An 18,200-nucleotide genomic window follows, 5' to 3' on the forward strand; every position below is an offset into this window, starting at 1 on the left:
TCTAACATCACCTCGACAATTTTATGGATTAATACTATAGCTAGTTTGACAAATATACGGAATAGGAAAAAATTTGAATTCCATTCAAGTTGCCTTTCAAGGGGTGATACTAAAGATTCAAATCAAATTATAAAAAGAGATTTCAATTTCCAGGATTTATGTTTATTGTCATCCTTACTATCAGAGTATATCATTAGCTTTGAATGGTTATCTGATGGAAATGGGATTAAACATACATTCAATTCCTCATTATCCATATGGCCTGCTGTACAGCTAAAGGGATTTCTTTCTTTTTTTTTTTTTTTTGTTAATGAGCTTTGGTTTATGGGCCATGAGATGAACTGATATCCTCCGAGACCCCTGCTGACACAGATGTGTCCTGTGTGTATCTAGTTTGTGTATTTCAGTGGAAAGAAGAAATCCCTCTTCCAAAATTGTGCAAAGAATAAAGAAGAAAGTGGTTCTTAAAGCAAATCCAGTAAATCACAATGAGTTATTATCCACAGATAGAGCCTTCAAAAATCACTGTTCCCTTTCTTCACATGATACTGTGTTTCCTTTTTGTTTATTTTTAGAAGAATGTAATTTTCTGGTTTGCTAAATACTAGTTTTGTGCTCCAGCATGACATAAATGGCAGGGTTACTCAAAGAGCAGGCACAACCCCAAAAAAAAAAAAAAGGATTGGTTTGCTGTGTTTCAACAAAGTCAAACAATCAAATCATTGCACTAGTTCTCCATGAGAAAGAATTGTGGCTTTTCACTCCCCAAGGTTTTACAAAAGCCTTGAATTTGTACTCTTGTACTTTACTCTTAAGATAGATTTGAAAATACATAAAGCTCTCGGGTGTATTGTGATGGACAGCATAGTTTCACACGTTTGCTTAGCGAGAAGTGGGCTGAATGTGCCGATTTCTGCGTGGGCTTCATGTTGGTGCTTGACATGGGGGCCACTGAAGAGACATTTCGTATCAAATTGTCTTGTTTTTATTTACAGACGAATATAAGATGAGGTTTGTTTTTGGTACACGGTACTTATTTCTCAACCTCCTCATTTTTTTGTAGACTGTATGTTTGAGTCACAGAATTCAGATGAATTTGATTCATTTAAAAAAAAAAAAAAAGGAAGGATGTATAACAAAATACTTTCTTTTATATCGTCAGTTGTTTTCAGAAAACAGGTCAGCTGCCTCTTTTCATTTTTTTTCAACGAGTTTAATGAAGGCTGACAGGATGACGATTAGGGTCGTTGTGGGGAAATAAATGAACAGTGAGATAGGGCAAGATAAATTTGAAGTGAAGGCGAGGAAAAAAAAAAGACACACTCGTGAAAGTGTGTGGTCCGTGGGGTAGAAGTGATAGGGGAAAGTGAAACCCACACTTTTTTTTTTTTTTTTTGCCTGAGGACTAACTAGCATCCTTATATAACTAGATTGAAATGACACGGTATCTTTATCTCGACAATGGTTCATAAGAAGAAATGATTTGCAGTGTGTCTGCATTACATGGTACAATAAATCTGATCAAATTTGATACATAATTGTATTTTTTTATGAATTACAAATCATGTGCGCAGTCTTTAAACATTTATTTAAAAGTGATGAAACCAGCACATCAGTATGTTTTTATTTTATGTTGGGGAGGATTTGCAACTCAGCCTGATAAATATCTGATAAAGGTATATTCCGTCCACCCTTAGCTTTTTTTCCCATGGCAACCCTCACACCAGGCCCCTTAGGTCCATCATGACAAGCCAACCTTAAATTCCTCTTCCAGGTGGCAGCTAACATTCTGCCATTCATGTGTCACTTGTTGACTCCATCATCTGCATGACATTTTGAGTCATCACTCTGACTCAGCCTTAAACTGCAACTGCTTACAGTATAAGCATCTGATATGAGTTGGATTAAGAAAAAAGTACAGTACAGGCTAGTTACATTTGAATCAATTGTAAATTTGACCATCAACAATTAAAAAGTCAATTAAAAAATAAAGTTTGTGTCAAGAATCAATCGTAAATTTGACCTTCCACAATTAAAAAGTCAATAAAAAAAAAACAGGTCAGTGTCAAGGATTTTTGAGACTCATCAGCAGTCTCTGGTGGCTCTGAACGAAATTGCATGTTTGATTTGGATTTAGAAAATTGATTCGATTTGATTCACAAGGGCCCGATTTGATTCACTTCACGGTCCGATTTCCGATTCAATTGACTTTTAATTCCATTATATCACGCACCAATTTTACTTTGATAAGACCTTCTCAGAAGAACTAAAAAAAAAATTTGTTAAATATGAATATGTATATTAAGAACCCAAAGCAGTTACATTAAAAGAGATTTTTTTATTTAAAATGACCTGACTAAAACACAAAGGCAAGAAATCAAACCACAGGGAACGCCATTTGGCTTTTGTTGTTTTCTTAAAAGTGCTGATTGTGGAGATATGAAGACTCCACCCGATGCCAGTAACATATAAAATAATTTATAACAACTACTGCAAAGCTCTGAAAGGTTTCAAAGTGTCCCGTGAGAGAAAAAAAAAAACTGCTTTTATTTTTTCACCATAAGGCAGCTGCAGTTATATTAGAAAGAGAGGTCAAATATAAAATGAACTGGACCTGTGTCGTGAATTTGAAATAAGAAAGGAAGGAAGTTCAAACAGAGAGAGAAACAAAGCTGTTGTACTGCTGGATGTTTCTCTTTAAGATGTCGGAGCAGGGGCCAAGGACTCTCTCAAAGCGTGGCCGATCCAATTTGACACACTTGAGGGGTCCGCATGCAACAACAGTCGCGGCACGAGGCCGGTTCATCAGTAGGGCAATCTCGCCTGAAGGAAAAAAAAACAAAAAAAAAGATGGACACAATTTAACACTGCTATCCAAAATGTTTCAAAATGTTTTAAATCCAGTCAAAGATTCTAATTTCAAATACTTCTAGTTTCTTCTGCTTGACTAGAACTTACCAAAGTAATCTGAAGGTCCAAGTCTGCCAACTTCCACAAACTCCTGATCCTCGGATCGCCTCTGCAGCACTGCTGCTGTCCCCTAACGGCAAATAAAAGATGACGTGAACTGCCTTTGGAATAAATGCAATGTGGAAATGCATGACATATACAACAATAGGTGGATGCTATCATCTCAACATCAATCTATAAATAGATCATTGCATTCATTATGTGTGAAGTCTGTCTGGCCAGAATGCTGATTTCTGCTGTATGAATCGGAATCGTGCGCTTGAACATGAAATGCAAATCCAACTTCAAAAGATGAGGTATACCTCCAAGATGATGAAAAACTCATCACCAGGCTCTCCTTGCACAACAATTTTTTGGTCATCTTCAAATTGCACTGTCTCCAAGGCATCGGCCACAGTCAGACGCTCCCATTTTTCCAAAGATTCTGTTAAGATGGTAAGGAAATATCAACCGTACACACAAAACAAAATGATATATATCTGCATTCACACACCTTTTACAATTCAAAATAAACATTTCAACTCACCTAAAATTGAAACTTTGCTCAGGAACTCCTCATACATCTTACGCTTTCTTAAAGTGCTTCCCTATAATTCAAATGCAGTACATTGTTAATATGTATGTATGCAGATATGCTATATATATATATATATTTAACTCTCATCACTCTCTCAATGTTTTTTTTTTTTATGATTATCATGCTTATCCTAACGAGGCGCTGCTTACCATGAGTATTCTCCTGTAACTGTCTCTGTCAATTCCCCACAGCTTGACGTCGGATCGAGCACGAACAGAAGCTGCTCGAGGTGTCCCATAGATCAGAGCAAGCTCCCCAAAACTGCCACCCTCGCTAATGCTGGTCACCCACTCATTGTTCACATACACCTACAAAGGAGATGCAAAAGAGCTTGCAGGCGCAATTCCAATCCAATTTCCCATCATCCCTACTTACGTCCATTTCTCCCTGGTCGATAACATAGAAGTTATCTCCCTCATCACCTGAAACAGAGAAGAGATAGTGATTTTCATCAACCGATTCGATGCTAGTTTTGGGGTAGCTTATTTACAGTAGCCGCAAATACACATTTATGGCACTGCTAGCAAAGCATAGATGTAAACAACATTGTATTTTATTATTCAATAAAAAAAAAAATCAACAATTATCTTTTGTGGACTGATATGAAACACATTTGAGCCATATTGCCCTTGACATAAAAAAAATAGATCAAAATTCTGATCACCTTGAATGATGACTGTTTCTCCACCAATGTAGTTGACAGAAAACATGGCATCAAAAATATCACTGTTGGAACAAAAGGAATTGTTTGATACGCAAGAAATGTTCATCAAAACTGAAAGGTGTGATACCTTCTCTCATTGCTGTCTAAGTGGGCAAAGAGGATGTTCTTCTCCATGGCTTTGCCCAGAGCTGCCATCGTCTTGTAGTCTTTTGGAATAACCTAAAAGAGAAAGACAGAAAGCAGAGAGTAACAACAAGTCACCTAAAAATCTATCATCAATATGAAGCTGCTAGCTATGCTAATGCTAACTATATAAACAAACAAAAGCGTCTGGACTTCCAACTATTGATGAGGCTTTTGAATAAATGCAAAACACTTTAACAGGTGTGACCCAATAGTTAAAAGATTGCCCTGACCTTTCTGACATAGGAGGCAGCATCTTCCTCCGTGTACACCTCAGCACTGATGGCTCCTCTCCTGCTCCTTCCCCTCAACAGAGGATTCATAGGTGGCGAAACCTCATCTTCACGCGAGTCCATGGACTTCTGCTGCAACACCATCTGCTGGACCTCTTCCTGTGTGTCAGTATGTTCATTTGCATGACAAATCTCCTAAATAGAAATATTGTTGAATACATAAATGGACATAGCTGGAATCTATATTAGCTGTCAAAATGGCATGTCAATCTCATAATGGGTGTTTAGTCAACAATGTGAAAAAACAACAACCCACAAATCACTATTGGTTAATACTCTCCAGCAATCCTGACTAATGACACAATTGTATTTTCAACTCTGCTGCTCTCTTTCACTGATGTGTGCCAACAATGGCGACAATGTGACCGTTGCTATCGAGTCAATACTGGAATGCAACATTTTTTGCATGAACTCAAAAAATGGCACTCGTCTTATCATGCATGGTACGATATGGCACGGTCCTACTGACTGAATCGTAAAGCCAGTTCTACTATGTCAGAGGTTTTGTGTAAGAAACAACCTTCTCCAGTCTCGCAAAGAGGTCCCTGAGGAATGCCATGGGTCGTTCGGGCCGGGCTGTGCACAACTGGACAATGCAGTCTTTGAGCACCTGCTGAATGTTGTGCTTTTGAACATAGATCTCGCACTCTCGTAGCTTGCGCTCATCCTCATTGTTTGTAGCCATCATTCTTTTGTGATCTGTAGGAGACAGAAATTGTGAATTAGAGGTCGTTTCAAGGACTCGCTTATAAGAACTCGGTTGCAATTCTTGTGTCAAAAATAATAAACTGCAGTGTGGCAGGAAGGGAAAACGAATCTGTCTCTAACACTGGTTGACTTTTCATTTGTTTAAAGTTTACTAGTTTTCTTATAGGAAATGATGCAAATAGAAATAAGTGTCTAGGACTTTATTAGGTGTACAGGAAGTGTTTGAAAGTGTTCAGGAAGTGTTTGAATTATTCTTTAACATTTACGCTAACTGCCATTAAAAAGAAGTAATGTAGGTAAATATTATTTATGGACAGACAACGGTGTGCAGTCAAAATAATAACAGTAGTGTGTTTTCCCAATGTGGTCAAAATTTTCCAATTTCCTTTATCGTTCTATGGCCGTCTTTGACTAACAAAGACTAAAAGGAAAAGTATTTCCATCCATTCATGCTAGTATTAAATATTGCTATTATTGCAAAACATTAACTGTTCCTATTTTTTAACAGTCTTAACGAAGAACCCAATAAGTGGTGTAATAATAACTTAATACTATAATTTAATTAGATCTTCATGTACTGTCGCTAACTTTCCTCAAGCTGACTTTCGGGAAAACTACAATTAAGTTTAAAAGTCAAAGCGCTCTTTGTTGGTCATGAAAAGCTAGTCTATGTGGTAATAATGAAAAGAATTCGTAATTAACATGTAATATGGTAAATAAAGTTTCTAACGGTACAAGCTAACGCCAAAACGACAGGAATGCTAACCGCCAACATCTTTAATAATCACTCATTTTATTCCAAAACATGAACACGTTGCAGCTAAAAATGCAAACTTGACAAAAAAGTCCTCTTCTTACCAAGTCGTGTCCGTGTTTGTTTTCGTTCGAGCCGTCGTGAACTACTTCCGCTAGCACGATTTTACGCTAACTTCCTGTTTTTCCAAAAGTACTGTGCATCTTTTGTGTTATGTGCTCGGTTACATAACACTAGTTCAAACCGTCGTGGTCCTTCTTCTGAAAACGGACGCAGTATTAATCAGAAACTTCATCAAATCAATGGAAATCTAATCAAATATATTTATTTTCACACTAACTCTCTCCTACGTTTGTAAAAACTAGTAGATTGTGCATTTTGGACCTGGACGACCTTAAGTCAAGTCAAGTCAAGTTAAGTGGCACTTAAGTGACCTAATGAACTTCATTCACTGCCAATGCATATTTGGCATCTATACCTATTAATCATTTTAATACCACCGTTATTATGGAATCAATTTTACAAGATAATCTACAAACAAATGTAACTATAGGCATTATGTTACAGAACACATTTTGTTTATTAGAGAATACATTCCATTATTACTGAAGCAAGAAACATCGTTAAGCCATACTTTGGGTTGTAAAAAATGAGTTGGTTTTTTTTACCTTTGGATGGACGGACAGAAGGATGGATAGAATTTATGTAGTCATTACCAAATATCATAAAATGGTAAAAACTAAATCTTAAATTGCCAAATAAATAAACATGTCCCCCTCACACACATCTGAAATAATAATTACACTACTTCATATTGTATGTTGTTCCGTCCATATGAGACGCATAAGACTGTCACTCAGGCACACCCACTTTTCTTTCACTCCCTTCAGTAATAACACAATGACTTCCTTGTAGTACGACTGCACAGCTTCATTCGTGTCGACTGGCCAGAGTCCACGAATGCACAGCCTACTGTACGACTCATCTGAATTCCACAAAAGGTAACTCGTTATTGTAATGTTTTGTCACATCCACTCAGCTAATTCAATATTTTCCATTAAAACCATAAAGCTGGGGAATAGGGATGATGCATTTAGCAGTCCGCCTGGAGCTTGTGACTATGTTTGCTGAAAATGCTTAATAGTAGCACTTTAAAAAACAAAAATCCAAGTTTTCTTGTCTGGATGAGGTCACATAGTAGATAGCAAAGCAGGCAAAGTAGAATTGTGTTTGCACAGTATGCACCACTCCCCAAAAGGTGTGTATTATATTTTGAAATAATTATTCATTAGAAGCCAGACAAGTTCATCCGGAGAGGACTCAATGTCTTTGTGTAAACTAAAAATAAGTGAAATTAAAATGTAGTTATTGATTAAAAACATTGAATGTATGATGTTGCGCATTTTTGACTCTTTCCTCCCTGATCGCAGACTCGGGAGACCATCTGGGTTGGCAGTTGCATTCCAAAAGCTTCTCCCATCTTTGTTCAGACATGTCACGCTACAGTTTTGGTCTGGAGCCACTTTCTTGCCACACCTGGAATAAAAACAAGACACGTAGGTGAAACATAGTCAACCACTTTTTTATAGTCAAGTCAAGTTTATTTGAAAATCCGGCATGCCCACAAATGCTTTACACTGCAGTATTCAGATGCATTTCCTCTATCCCGTAATTGCATTAATACTGCCAGCAGAATTACGAGGATCAAATTACCAAAACAGTAAATGGACTAAAGAGCTTCACTGATGGGAACACTGTTGAGTACATTGTTGTGTTGTTTTGCATGCAGAGTACAAAAATGATGTGAATATTTATTTCCATTTAGAAATTGCAGTAAGCCCCAACAACAATGTGGTGAACATTTATGAAAAGAAAGGCGCAGACTGGATCAAGATTCACGAACTTAATGAGCACAGTGGACGTATTACAGGTACAGCAGCTTGCATCCTTTGAGGCAAGGGTGTCTTCAACTTCAAACTCCATCTTGTTTCTGTATTTTAATTTTTTTTACCTCTCCTGTGTCATTTAATGATGTTTCCAGGCATTGACTGGGCCCCTGAGTCCAATCGCATCGTCACTTGCGCTTCTGACCGCAACGCCTACGTGTGGACTCTCAAAGATGGCTCGTGGAAGCCCACCCTGGTTCTGGTACGGATCAACCGTGCAGCCACCTGCGTCAAGTGGTCACCTCTGGAGAACAAGTTTGCCTTGGGCAGTGGAGCTCGACTCATCTCTGTCTGCTACTTTGAGAAGGAAAATGATTGGTAAAAGCAAAATGGAGGCCAAGTTTGTATTGTATTATATTATGAGCGCTTTGATGAGTTCTCTGAGTAAAATCTCAAATTGAATAAATGCTACATTCTAGTTTTAAAGAGCCCTTTTATAGTTTAAATTCATAACAATGCTTTTTTTGCATTTTATCACCAACAGGTGGCTGAGTAAGCACATCAAAAAGCCCATTCGCTCCACCATTCTGAGCCTGGATTGGCATCCCAATAACATTCTTCTGGCAGCTGGAGCTGCGGACTTCCACTGCAGGTATTTCGAATCCCATCATGAACTCTGTCTGTGGTTAGCTGGCAACCAGTCCAGGATGTACCCAAAGACTGCTGGAATAATCTGAGTGAATGAATGAACTTGTCATTTTTAGGATTTTCTCAGCCTACATAAAGGACATTGAGGATAAGCCTGGACCCACCGCTTGGGGAGCCAAAATGCCTTTTGGGGAGTTGATGTTTGAGAATAAGGACTGTGGAGGCTGGGTGCACAGTGTTTCCTTCTCACCCAGTGGAGACCAGTTGGCTTGGGTGTCCCACAACAGCAGCATCAGTGTGGCTGATGCTGCCCGTGGAAAAGAGTAAGTACTACTGAAATAAGAGACACAACATCCATACATGAAGCAACTAATGATATTTACTTATATATCCCTAATAGAAATGTTAACTTGTGGTATGTTTGTGCTATTCCAGTAATGGCCATGGGGTGGCAGTAATGCGCTTAAAATAGTAATACTGTATGAAAACCACTTTACAAACAAATGGATACGAACCATGGCAACATGTTAATGACAACTCTTGTACAACAGTAATAAATATCTGATTTATCATATATGCACAATGAATGCATGGCAGTTTTGATTGGACATAATTGACTTGATTGCATCATTATTATTTGCAATGGGGAAACATGATGGGAATATCAAAACTTGAAGCCTACCTTTGTTGAAATATTATTTGTTGATGGCTTTTGTTTGTTCAGGACAACACAGATGAGCATTGACAGTCTTCCACTGCTGAGCATCCTCTATGTCACCCCCACTGAGATTGTTGCTGCGGTAATTATTGACCTGCCATTTCTGTGTGCACGTGTGTTCACATGTCTGTTGCACCCTTCGACCGAAAGCTGGTTGATAAGGGAACACTGGACTTACATGCACAGATTTGCACATTAAGTGCATAAAGTGCTGCCTCAACAAATGCTTTTATCATCTATACTAGTGTCAGGCACTCATTAATATTCCACAAAGATGGCTCAGCTTCTGCAAATAGAAGCCGCACGCCTCGGTCAACCCCCAATCTCCTCCCCTCCTGTCGTCATGACAACAAAATGGTATTTTTAACACTTATTTATGTCTCTCAGGGGCATGACTGTTGTCCCTACCAGTACACTTATAAGGGACCAGGCTCTCTGGGATTTGTAAAGAAGCTGGACATTCCCAAGCAATCTTCCAGAGGTGGCATTTCAGCCATGCAGCACTTTCGGAACCTGGATAAGAGGGCCACCGACGAGGACAGAAACGAGTTGGGCACCCTTCACCAAAACAGCATCACGTAAGAAATGCTATACTTTTCACTTCTTTAACATTAAATAACCAATAAAGTAAACTATTTGGATTTGACATGTCCTCATGAATAAAATCCCCAATCACAATCTTTTGCACATTTCTCTTTTGTCCTGTAGGCAGTTGTGTGTTGTTAAGAGAACAACTAATGTGGAGAAGTACAGCAGCGTGGGACTGGATGGAGCCATGGTTATGTGGGATTTTAAGGTAAGGTATTTGGGGTCAAATAAAGGATATATGCGGAGTAATTATTGACCTGGCATGTCAAGTGTGTTTGAATGCATTCAAACAGGACGCAACCTGGAGTTAGGACAATTTTTTTTTTTGATTACTCAATTAGCAAATAAGATGGATTGTAATGTGTGTTTTCGTTTGCAGCAATGATCCAAAGCTGCTGGTCATCGGCCTGGTTTCACCAATCAGTATATGCGAGACCTCTCTACTGATGACTACTGTGCCTACAGATAACCAAACTAGAAGTCAAATACTGTACAGTTATTGATTGTGATTATTGGGAAAAACTGTCAGTGTCCTAATTTGTCAATAAAATGCTTTTAAAATAAGTGGATATCCTGCCGCAGAACAATATTGTCATTGCAAGATCACTCAAAGGAGGCCCATGCTAATTCTAAGAAGGCTTTTTTAAATTTATTTTTTAAATTATATTGCTTACTGTAAAGCATGCCTGTCAAACTCAAGACCGGGGAGCCACTTGCACCCCACCACAACCAAATTAAGTGTCTTCTTCTACTACTTTTTTTTGTAAATTAAAAGACCCTAAATGATATGGAAAGGCTAGGAAGTTATAGCAGCACAGCTTTATAATAATAATAATAATAATAATAATAATAAAAATTGAGACATGATATCAAGACAATTGATTGACCAAAGTCCTTTCTTCTGTTTTTCTTTTGGTCCTGTTTTTCCCTTAATGCTTTCAGTTCTAAAATGAGCGTATCAAACTTTTGAATGACACCGTGTGTATGAATTGTAACCTTGTTTAAAATTTGTTTTGCACGACAATGTATGCTTTTTAAAGGGTATTTCCAGTGCTGGAGAATTGTGGCCGCTACTCGTGAATGGGCTGGGGAAAACAAAAGCCCTCTTACACGAGCTAGCCAATGAAAACACACGACCATATATGTCAGACCAATCATAATCCAAGATAGTGACAACATGGTCCATTACTAACCAATCCGATAAAGCAATACTGTGACGTCACAGTCAGCTGTTCTTGTTTTGCTTCTTTTCCTCCCTTCTTTTTCTTGAAGGTCCGAAAACCGTCCTCCCCAAAAATATCGGCACAGAAACAGAATTTTAGTATTTTTCGAACGGAGAAAACTCCGACTCTGCCTGTTGAATTCAAACGTACTCCTCCCAGTCCAGTTTTCCGCAACATTGGAGTCGTCTTCCGCCGTCATCGAGCAAAGAGGTTCGACCGATCCCAGGCCTCCAGTCCGCGGCGGAGGGAGGGAAGGAGGTCGCTGGGAATCGGGATGGAGTCAGCAGTGGGTGCCAGTGGGCCTGGTGGACCGGACGGACCGGACGGACCGGGAGTCCGGTTTAGATGCGCCTCGTTCAACCAAGACGCTACGTAAGGAAGCAGACACAAGTGAATGACTTTGTGTGTCTGTAATTCACCCTCCATGTAGTCTAATGCTTTACGACTAGCTAATTAATCGACTTGTGTTTGTGCCCTACAATAAACCCACAGTGCATTCTTGCTAACATCATACATGCTCCAGCGAGTCATCCTCTATAAAAAACAGCGGTATGATGCTGAGACAGCCTTCAAACCTGAGAAAGGAATTAATCCCATATGGTTAACCTACTGTTTATTATTAAGTTAGCTGGTCTTTTAAGCAAAACAGAACGGGAAGGGTTCTCATAAAGGGCTGTTTTATGATGCGATTCTGCACAATAATTACCTGTGCGTTGCCCCTCTAGTATGTTTCCTTTAAAGATGAAAGGAACTAACTACTAATCTCTAATAATTTGTAGATCAAATATAATGTTTCATTTTCTTCCTCAGAGGTTGTCAAGTCTACCAAACAGTACTTATTGGGTGTCACTTGTGTGTCTTTAACTGGTTTGACTCATCAAATATTGAACAGGATGAGTCACAATTTTTGTCTTTGGTATTTTTCATATTTAATCATTATTTAAGACTGTAATTCAGTACATGATTCTTAATGTTTCATTTTATATCACCTGTTGTAAGTCTCAGTCATATTTATTGCTATTGTGAGTGTAAACAAAACACTGGTGTTATGGCAGAGACAAGGCGACATGTTTAGAAGAGCCACATTTTCAAGCAATGAATTAAGAGTTCTGGAGCACGACTGACATCTGAGTCAAATGTAAAATAAAATTACATGCAAACATTTACGATCTTGAACAAACCCTGACGTGAGTGCTCATTTTGCTCCCTTCTCCAATAGTGGGAAATGTTCGTCCAACAGCGAGATCCAGTGGTGCCTCATGCATGAAAAAAAAATTACAGTAACTTGGGTCATTTGAAAACACAATTGATAAATAGCTTCGATTGTCAGTCTAAGTATACTCATCTAGTCCAAAAACCAAAAACAACAACCGGTTCTTTAAAGAGCACGCCTTTAAATTGGAAGATTAAATCATGAACCGTGACGGCACGGTGGTGAGTAGTTAGCAATGCTGCCTCACAGCAAATTGATGCATTGTCGGAGTGCCTTCATGGGTTCCACCCACAGGCCATAACATGTTTGTTAGGTACGGTGTAGTATGGTGGGAATGTTTGACTCTTAAGTAGATGGCAGTCTATGCAATGGGAGGATGGATGTTCGTATCTGACACTCATTATGTATTGTTTACATTGTATGAAGACAATTTTCATGAAACAAAACAACATACTATTTTATGCCTTCTACTCTCTGCCCACTTTTTTTTTTTTTTTTTGCTTGGAGTCTTGCTGTAAACAGGATGAGGCAAGATAGGAATGTACAGATCTTGTACTGATCAGGAGGCCATTAAGCATCCAAAAAAAGAAACTGATATCAGTCAAATACTTTATGCAAACATAGCTGTATGCTTGTGTGTCTTGCAGGTCATTGGCTTTGGGAACAAAGACTGGGTACAAGCTGTTTTCTTTGACCACAGTGGATAAACTGGACTGCATTCATGAGAGTGGTAAGTATGGGACTTAAACATCTTACATGATTCTTATTTCCCCTGATCTTGTTGCGATTACTTGTTGGTATGGCACATTGTACTTTTTACAGTTTCTAAATTGAACAAAGGACAACAAGACAGGTAGACTCATTCTTGAGTATCCTGTCCCATATTCCAATGTCACATGCCAGCCAATGTATTTCGGTTTGTAGAAAGTGTGTTAATATTATAGTTAAGCCCAATTTAAATCCGCTTACTTTCCCTGGACTCAACAAATTACCGTAGAATTATCTGGGGGGTTTTTCAAGGCCGTATTTCACTGAGTAGCAAAGGTCTGTAATTTTTTTTTTCTTCACAGTTGACATTATGTCTGTTCCCTGTTGTCCTAGCAGAGGCTTCCAACGTTTACATCGTGGAACGTCTCTTCTCTAGCAGTCTGGTCGTTGTCGTAAGCACCACCACACCACAGCGTATGAACATCTATCACTTCAAGAAGGGTACAGAGATTTGTAACTACAGCTACCCCAACAACATACTGGCTGTCAAGCTCAACAGACATGTAAGATGGTGGCGACTGGTGATGGTTCAAAAACCAAAATTTTATTTGCTTATAGTTGTGAAGGAGCTAAACTATCACATTGTTATTTTGAATCAGATAAACCGTCATTGACATTGTGCATTCCCATTTCTTTAAATGTATGATTTTATTACAAAATATTCTGGTCTGTAATACACAGAAATGTCCATTTCTATAGTATAACTCCTTTTTTTTTTTTTTTCATGCAGAGGCTTGTTGTATGTCTCGAGGAATCCATTTATATTCACAACATCAAAGATATGAAGCTGCTCAAGACTCTGCTCAACATTCCATCCAACCCTTCAGGTAATCTTAGTAAACGTTATTTTTTCAACATTATACCCACCAGTGAAATTGCTCACTGAACATCCATGAGCTCAATTTGTTAAGTTTTATGCGTTACCGCTAAATGTGAAAAAGTCAAATTAATTTTTGTCTGAACAATTATTATTTGGCCGCTTTGTTCTCTGTGTAAAATGCAAAAGCTTCGGTCATGGATCCCAATTTTTTTTGTTTAAATATGCATTTTCAAGGAGTATTTTAGATATAAGGATCATTTGAAGCTAAAATCCTTTCTTCTTTTCAGGACTCTGTGCTCTATCCACCAATCATTCCAACTCCTACCTGGCATACCCTGGCAGCACTACAATGGGAGAGATAATAGTTTATGATGCCAAAAATATGGTAAGAAAAAAATCGAGATGCAAAAAAACCAAATACAGTCAAAGTACAAAAGTAATGTATGGTTAATATTATATTGAGTGCAATTTCTATTGTTATTGATCAGGTGATTATTGCAACGTAGATTGAAACATTAACACAATAATATTCATATAAATTAAAATTTTTCCGAAACATGCCAGTGTGAATATATAATTTGTATCTTTTGCAAAATCCTGTTGGTGGTTTCAGAGCACAGTGACGATGGTCCCGGCACACGACAGTCCTTTGGCAGCTCTTTGTTTTAATGCCTCAGCCACCAAACTTGCCAGCGCCTCAGAGCGGGTAATTCAAACCTATAGATGCAACATCTTTACAAGTCAGATCTGACAAGTGTAAAAATCATCCCAACTGTCTTTTATAGGGCACTGTAATCCGAGTGTTTTCCATTCCTGAGGGCTTCCGTCTATTTGAATTCCGTCGTGGCATGAAGAGGTCAGATATCCATCGCAGTCTGAACACCCCTGATCTACACATTGCGTTCATTTTTAAAATCACATTGCCTGTATCAACATATATATATTTTTTTTACTCTGATTAACACAGCCTTAAAAATATTTATTACTGATAGCATATTTTTTTTCTGCAGGTACGTCAACATAAGCTCTTTGTCCTTCAGTCCTGATGCCCAGTTCCTCTGTGCTTCCAGCAACACCGAAACAGTACATATCTTTAAACTGGAGCAAGAGGGACCAAGGTACACACACATACGCACGGATTCACAAAGACCATGTCCAAAATCGAAAAACGTATTTGGCCAAATTTGACCATTGCGTTGTTGTCAGGCTTTGGAGCCCCATCTCCTTTTAAATGTGTTTGTATATTTAAAAAAAAATGTCAAATGACCCTCAAACAAAATCTATAGATAAAAACATGATTAGGGTGTCTTTAAATAGGGTATTAATAAATTAGCGGTTTTTACACACTCAGCTAAAAGTACGTGAATTCCCTTTTTGAATCTTGGGCAAATGTTTTTTCCTGCATACAGTGGAGAAGAGACAGACACTTGGTCAGCTTATGTGGGGAAGATGTTCACAGCAGCAAGCAGCTACCTACCTGCTCAGGTGTCTGGCATGATGAGCCAGGACCGCGCCTTTGCCACAGTTCATCTCGTCACGTCGGGCCAGAATATCTGTGCTTTGGCCACGTAAGGCAATTTATTTTTATTTATTTTTTTTGCAGCGAGACCTGACTTAACTTTCGATATGTGTCAAAATCCAATTGATTGTTTCAGGATCCAGAAGCATCCACGTTTGCTGGTGGCTACAGCTGATGGCCAGCTTTTCATCTACAATGTGAATCCACAGGATGGAGGCGAATGCACGTTGGCATACAATCACAGGTCAGCCTATAGAACTGAATCTGAAATCGTTTGCGATTTGTCATTTTTAAGTTACTTTTGTTAGTTTTTATTCGTGATTGTTTTGTAAATGTTTCATTTTTGTAGTATTCGTTTTTAGTTTTGTTCAGTTTTTTTTTTTTGAAAAGACACTTATTAGCAGACAAAAATCTACGCACAGAAAATGATTTGTTCCTCCTCTTTTAGGCTTTTGGGTGTTGAAGACCTGATGCCAGCACAAGTGTGTCCCTCATATGCTGCAACTGTTGCCTTACCAGCATCTAGTCCCATCACAGCAACTCTTACTGGTTAGTAGCCTTACACTATCTGTCAATTAGTAACTTCATGACACAAAGACTTTGGCTCACACTCAATCCGATTCATTACACTAAAATTACTATTATTTCTTCCATTGGAAATTATTCCAAGTATCATGAAAAGAGTATGAAAAAAAAGGCCAATAAAAATTGAAGATAAGTTTGGTTGCATAGTTACATTGCTTGAATCTTGCAGACCCAATTTTTTTTTCTTTTGTTGTGTGACTGCAAATGTTCTTTATCCTTGTAGAATTGTGTGTTTGAATGGTCACCTTAAATATCAACTCGTGGCTAGTCGGATTGATGTGTGGTATATGAAATGGTGGAAAGGTTTATTGAAAAGTGTGTTTTCTTCATTTGTCCTCCACTCCAGGTTACTCTGAAGATGGTGGGGCAAAGAACGGGGAAGTTATTCCAGAACACGAGCTTGCTGATGGACCCGTGTGTCTGGATGATGAGAACGAGTTTCCTCCTGTGAGCATCCAGAAGTGCTAACTAAGCAAGCTCCTGTAGTAGTTAAACCGGTAACATTCTGCTTTGTAAAGCTGATGAATATGTATTTATTTTGCATGTTTTCTACAAGAAATTCTTTCAACAATCACAAGAAGCAGAAATTGATTGACAAAAGAAATGATTAGATGTTTATGATTTGATGAATGGTCAATGAGTTGATGTTTTTTTCATTCTTACTCCAACCTTAGATTATTAAGGTCACAGTGCTTCGTTTGTAAACCACCAAGATGAAACTATGTGAGAAGTTTCAAGTGAATTTGACTTGAAAACAATTTTGGGACTTTATTTATACCATACTGCCATCTTGCCATCATGATTAGTTAATTAGCAGTCAATTACTTGTCATAGAAAATATATTTTTAAAAAGTGGCAGTCACTTTAGATTTGTTTTTCATTCTCACCCAATAAAAAGAATATGCGCACACACAAAAAGTAAAAACAATCCTTAAATTTTAAGATTCTTTGTTTACCAATGTATGCATGATTAGAAACTTGCCTTTCATATCATGTGGAGACAAAACTAATAAATCTGTTCATGTGTTTTTGTAGATTAGTTGGTGTCGTGATGGGACCGGAGTTGGCCGGGGGAGGCGCTCGTGAGATGATCAAGGTCACATTATCAACCCAAGAAAGCGAGGCAAGCAGGAATACACTTTTCATGGTGCCAAGCTCCACTTTCAGCGATGACAAAAAAAAAAAAAATAGTTTCAATTAGATTTTGAGAAACAAGGCGCTAACAATTAAAAGAAAAAAAAAAAAATCCTATACGGAAATAGTTACAGAAATGTGCCAGTTTGCCAGTGTTCCAGAACAATATCTTAACGGTATGAATCTGATTTTGTCAAAGTGGCCTCAAACTTTTTACAATTTTATTCACAATATCATCTGTGAGATTGGAGGTTTTATTTTTATTTTTTTCAGTCATGATGGCAACTTAAGAGGAAATCAGGGAGATAATGCTTCAGTGTTTTATGAATATTTGAGGTGCATGCTGGGACAGCAATATAACCATGATTTTCAAAGCTCTATTACTTGACAGATATTTTATTAAAGTGTATTATTGTAGCAACATGGTTTGCCTAAATAATATCTTTAGTTCATATTCATAACATCTTTTTAATCTGTATTTTAAGTGTTGACATGAGTCATGTGTCCTGAATACAGGTCAGAAAATGTAAATGTACTGTATGTTGTTTGTGTCGATTATCATTTGTATAACAAAGCAAAGTATTTTGCTGATTGCACAAAACCAAAACAAATAAACAAGGAAAGAGGCTTAAAATTGCTAAGTGGGATTTTGTTTTTATTGTTTTTGTTAATCTCACTTTTTATTAGTAATTTTTTTTTTGATTGTATTTATTTGTTTTAACGAGACAGCTGTGAGTTTATGTATATAAATAAAGGTCCAGTTTTAAAAGATTTACTGCTTATATAAAGGTGTTAACCATTGTTGCGTAAGTATGCTAAGCTGTCAGCAAAAAAATGATTTATTCCAGTTTACAGTCAAAGGTTCAGAATGAGTTGGCACAGTTTTTAACAAAGGACATTGTGAACGTACTAACGGCATACACATTTGAAAAGGTAATGTTCTCAAAAA

The 18,200-nt window shown here is 37.9% G+C and overlaps 3 protein-coding genes across 6 annotated transcripts; 2 read left to right on the forward strand and 1 right to left on the reverse strand.

The window, feature by feature from the left end:
- Positions 1-2,318: 2,318 nt before the first annotated feature.
- Positions 2,319-6,998, reverse strand: prkar1aa (protein kinase, cAMP-dependent, regulatory, type I, alpha (tissue specific extinguisher 1) a). Of its 2 annotated transcripts, none has more exons than XM_085934145.1 (11): positions 6,818-6,998; positions 5,208-5,386; positions 4,628-4,786; positions 4,339-4,430; positions 4,212-4,273; positions 3,923-3,969; positions 3,697-3,855; positions 3,497-3,557; positions 3,273-3,394; positions 2,959-3,040; positions 2,319-2,823 (listed from the first exon to the last, which is right to left on the reverse strand). In XM_085934145.1, exons 1-11 carry the CDS (start codon positions 6,873-6,875, stop codon positions 2,651-2,653), a joined length of 1,194 nt encoding a protein of 397 aa, XP_085790271.1. In that variant the 5' UTR covers positions 6,876-6,998; the 3' UTR covers positions 2,319-2,650. The 2 variants fall into 2 exon arrangements, with proteins under 2 accessions (XP_085790271.1, XP_085790272.1); XM_085934146.1 differs by lacking the exon at positions 6,818-6,998 and adding an exon at positions 6,254-6,345.
- LOC147044412 (actin-related protein 2/3 complex subunit 1A-A) lies at positions 6,377-10,558 on the forward strand. The gene is made up of 10 exons (XM_085934147.1): positions 6,377-7,150; positions 7,580-7,705; positions 7,975-8,079; positions 8,191-8,413; positions 8,580-8,687; positions 8,800-9,006; positions 9,408-9,483; positions 9,789-9,979; positions 10,110-10,197; positions 10,369-10,558. Exons 2-10 carry the CDS (start codon positions 7,642-7,644, stop codon positions 10,372-10,374), a joined length of 1,068 nt encoding a protein of 355 aa, XP_085790273.1. The 5' UTR covers positions 6,377-7,150; positions 7,580-7,641; the 3' UTR covers positions 10,375-10,558.
- A 640-nt stretch (positions 10,559-11,198) lies between these two features.
- Positions 11,199-18,022, forward strand: wipi1 (WD repeat domain, phosphoinositide interacting 1). 3 transcript variants are annotated; one of them, XM_085934715.1, is made up of 13 exons: positions 11,199-11,584; positions 13,073-13,155; positions 13,527-13,696; positions 13,924-14,020; positions 14,301-14,398; positions 14,627-14,719; positions 14,799-14,869; positions 15,024-15,131; positions 15,423-15,581; positions 15,669-15,776; positions 15,981-16,081; positions 16,464-16,564; positions 17,153-18,022. In XM_085934715.1, exons 1-13 carry the CDS (start codon positions 11,487-11,489, stop codon positions 17,201-17,203), a joined length of 1,338 nt encoding a protein of 445 aa, XP_085790841.1. In that variant the 5' UTR covers positions 11,199-11,486; the 3' UTR covers positions 17,204-18,022. The 3 variants fall into 3 exon arrangements, with proteins under 3 accessions (XP_085790841.1, XP_085790842.1, XP_085790843.1); XM_085934716.1 differs by having other exon boundaries at positions 13,530-13,696; XM_085934717.1 differs by having other exon boundaries at positions 11,200-11,584; positions 16,464-16,614.
- Positions 18,023-18,200: the final 178 nt, after the last annotated feature.

This window comes from Syngnathus leptorhynchus, chromosome 16, assembly GCF_054491065.1.
Source record: "Syngnathus leptorhynchus isolate UIUO chromosome 16, UIUO_Slep, whole genome shotgun sequence".
NCBI lineage: Eukaryota > Metazoa > Chordata > Actinopteri > Syngnathiformes > Syngnathidae > Syngnathus > Syngnathus leptorhynchus.

Excerpts from the sequence above, each read along its gene's own strand:
- prkar1aa (XM_085934145.1), bottom strand. The coding sequence starts at position 6,875 with ATGATATTTGGTAATGACTACATAAATTCTATCCATCCTTCTGTCCGT. Across the intron at positions 4,431-4,627 it reads CTGCCTCCTATGTCAGAAAG|GTTATTCCAAAAGACTACAA; the intron begins GTCAGGGCAATC and ends TTTCTCTTTTAG. Across the intron at positions 3,970-4,211 it reads AGAAACAGTCATCATTCAAG|GTGATGAGGGAGATAACTTC; the intron begins GTGATCAGAATT and ends TCTCTGTTTCAG.
- LOC147044412 (XM_085934147.1), top strand. The coding sequence starts at position 7,642 with ATGTCACGCTACAGTTTTGGTCTGGAGCCACTTTCTTGCCACACCTGG. Across the intron at positions 8,080-8,190 it reads GCACAGTGGACGTATTACAG|GCATTGACTGGGCCCCTGAG; the intron begins GTACAGCAGCTT and ends TGATGTTTCCAG. Across the intron at positions 9,484-9,788 it reads CCACTGAGATTGTTGCTGCG|GGGCATGACTGTTGTCCCTA; the intron begins GTAATTATTGAC and ends TATGTCTCTCAG.
- wipi1 (XM_085934715.1), top strand. The coding sequence starts at position 11,487 with ATGGAGTCAGCAGTGGGTGCCAGTGGGCCTGGTGGACCGGACGGACCG. Across the intron at positions 11,585-13,072 it reads TCGTTCAACCAAGACGCTAC|GTCATTGGCTTTGGGAACAA; the intron begins GTAAGGAAGCAG and ends TGTGTCTTGCAG. Across the intron at positions 16,565-17,152 it reads ATGAGAACGAGTTTCCTCCT|ATTAGTTGGTGTCGTGATGG; the intron begins GTGAGCATCCAG and ends GTGTTTTTGTAG.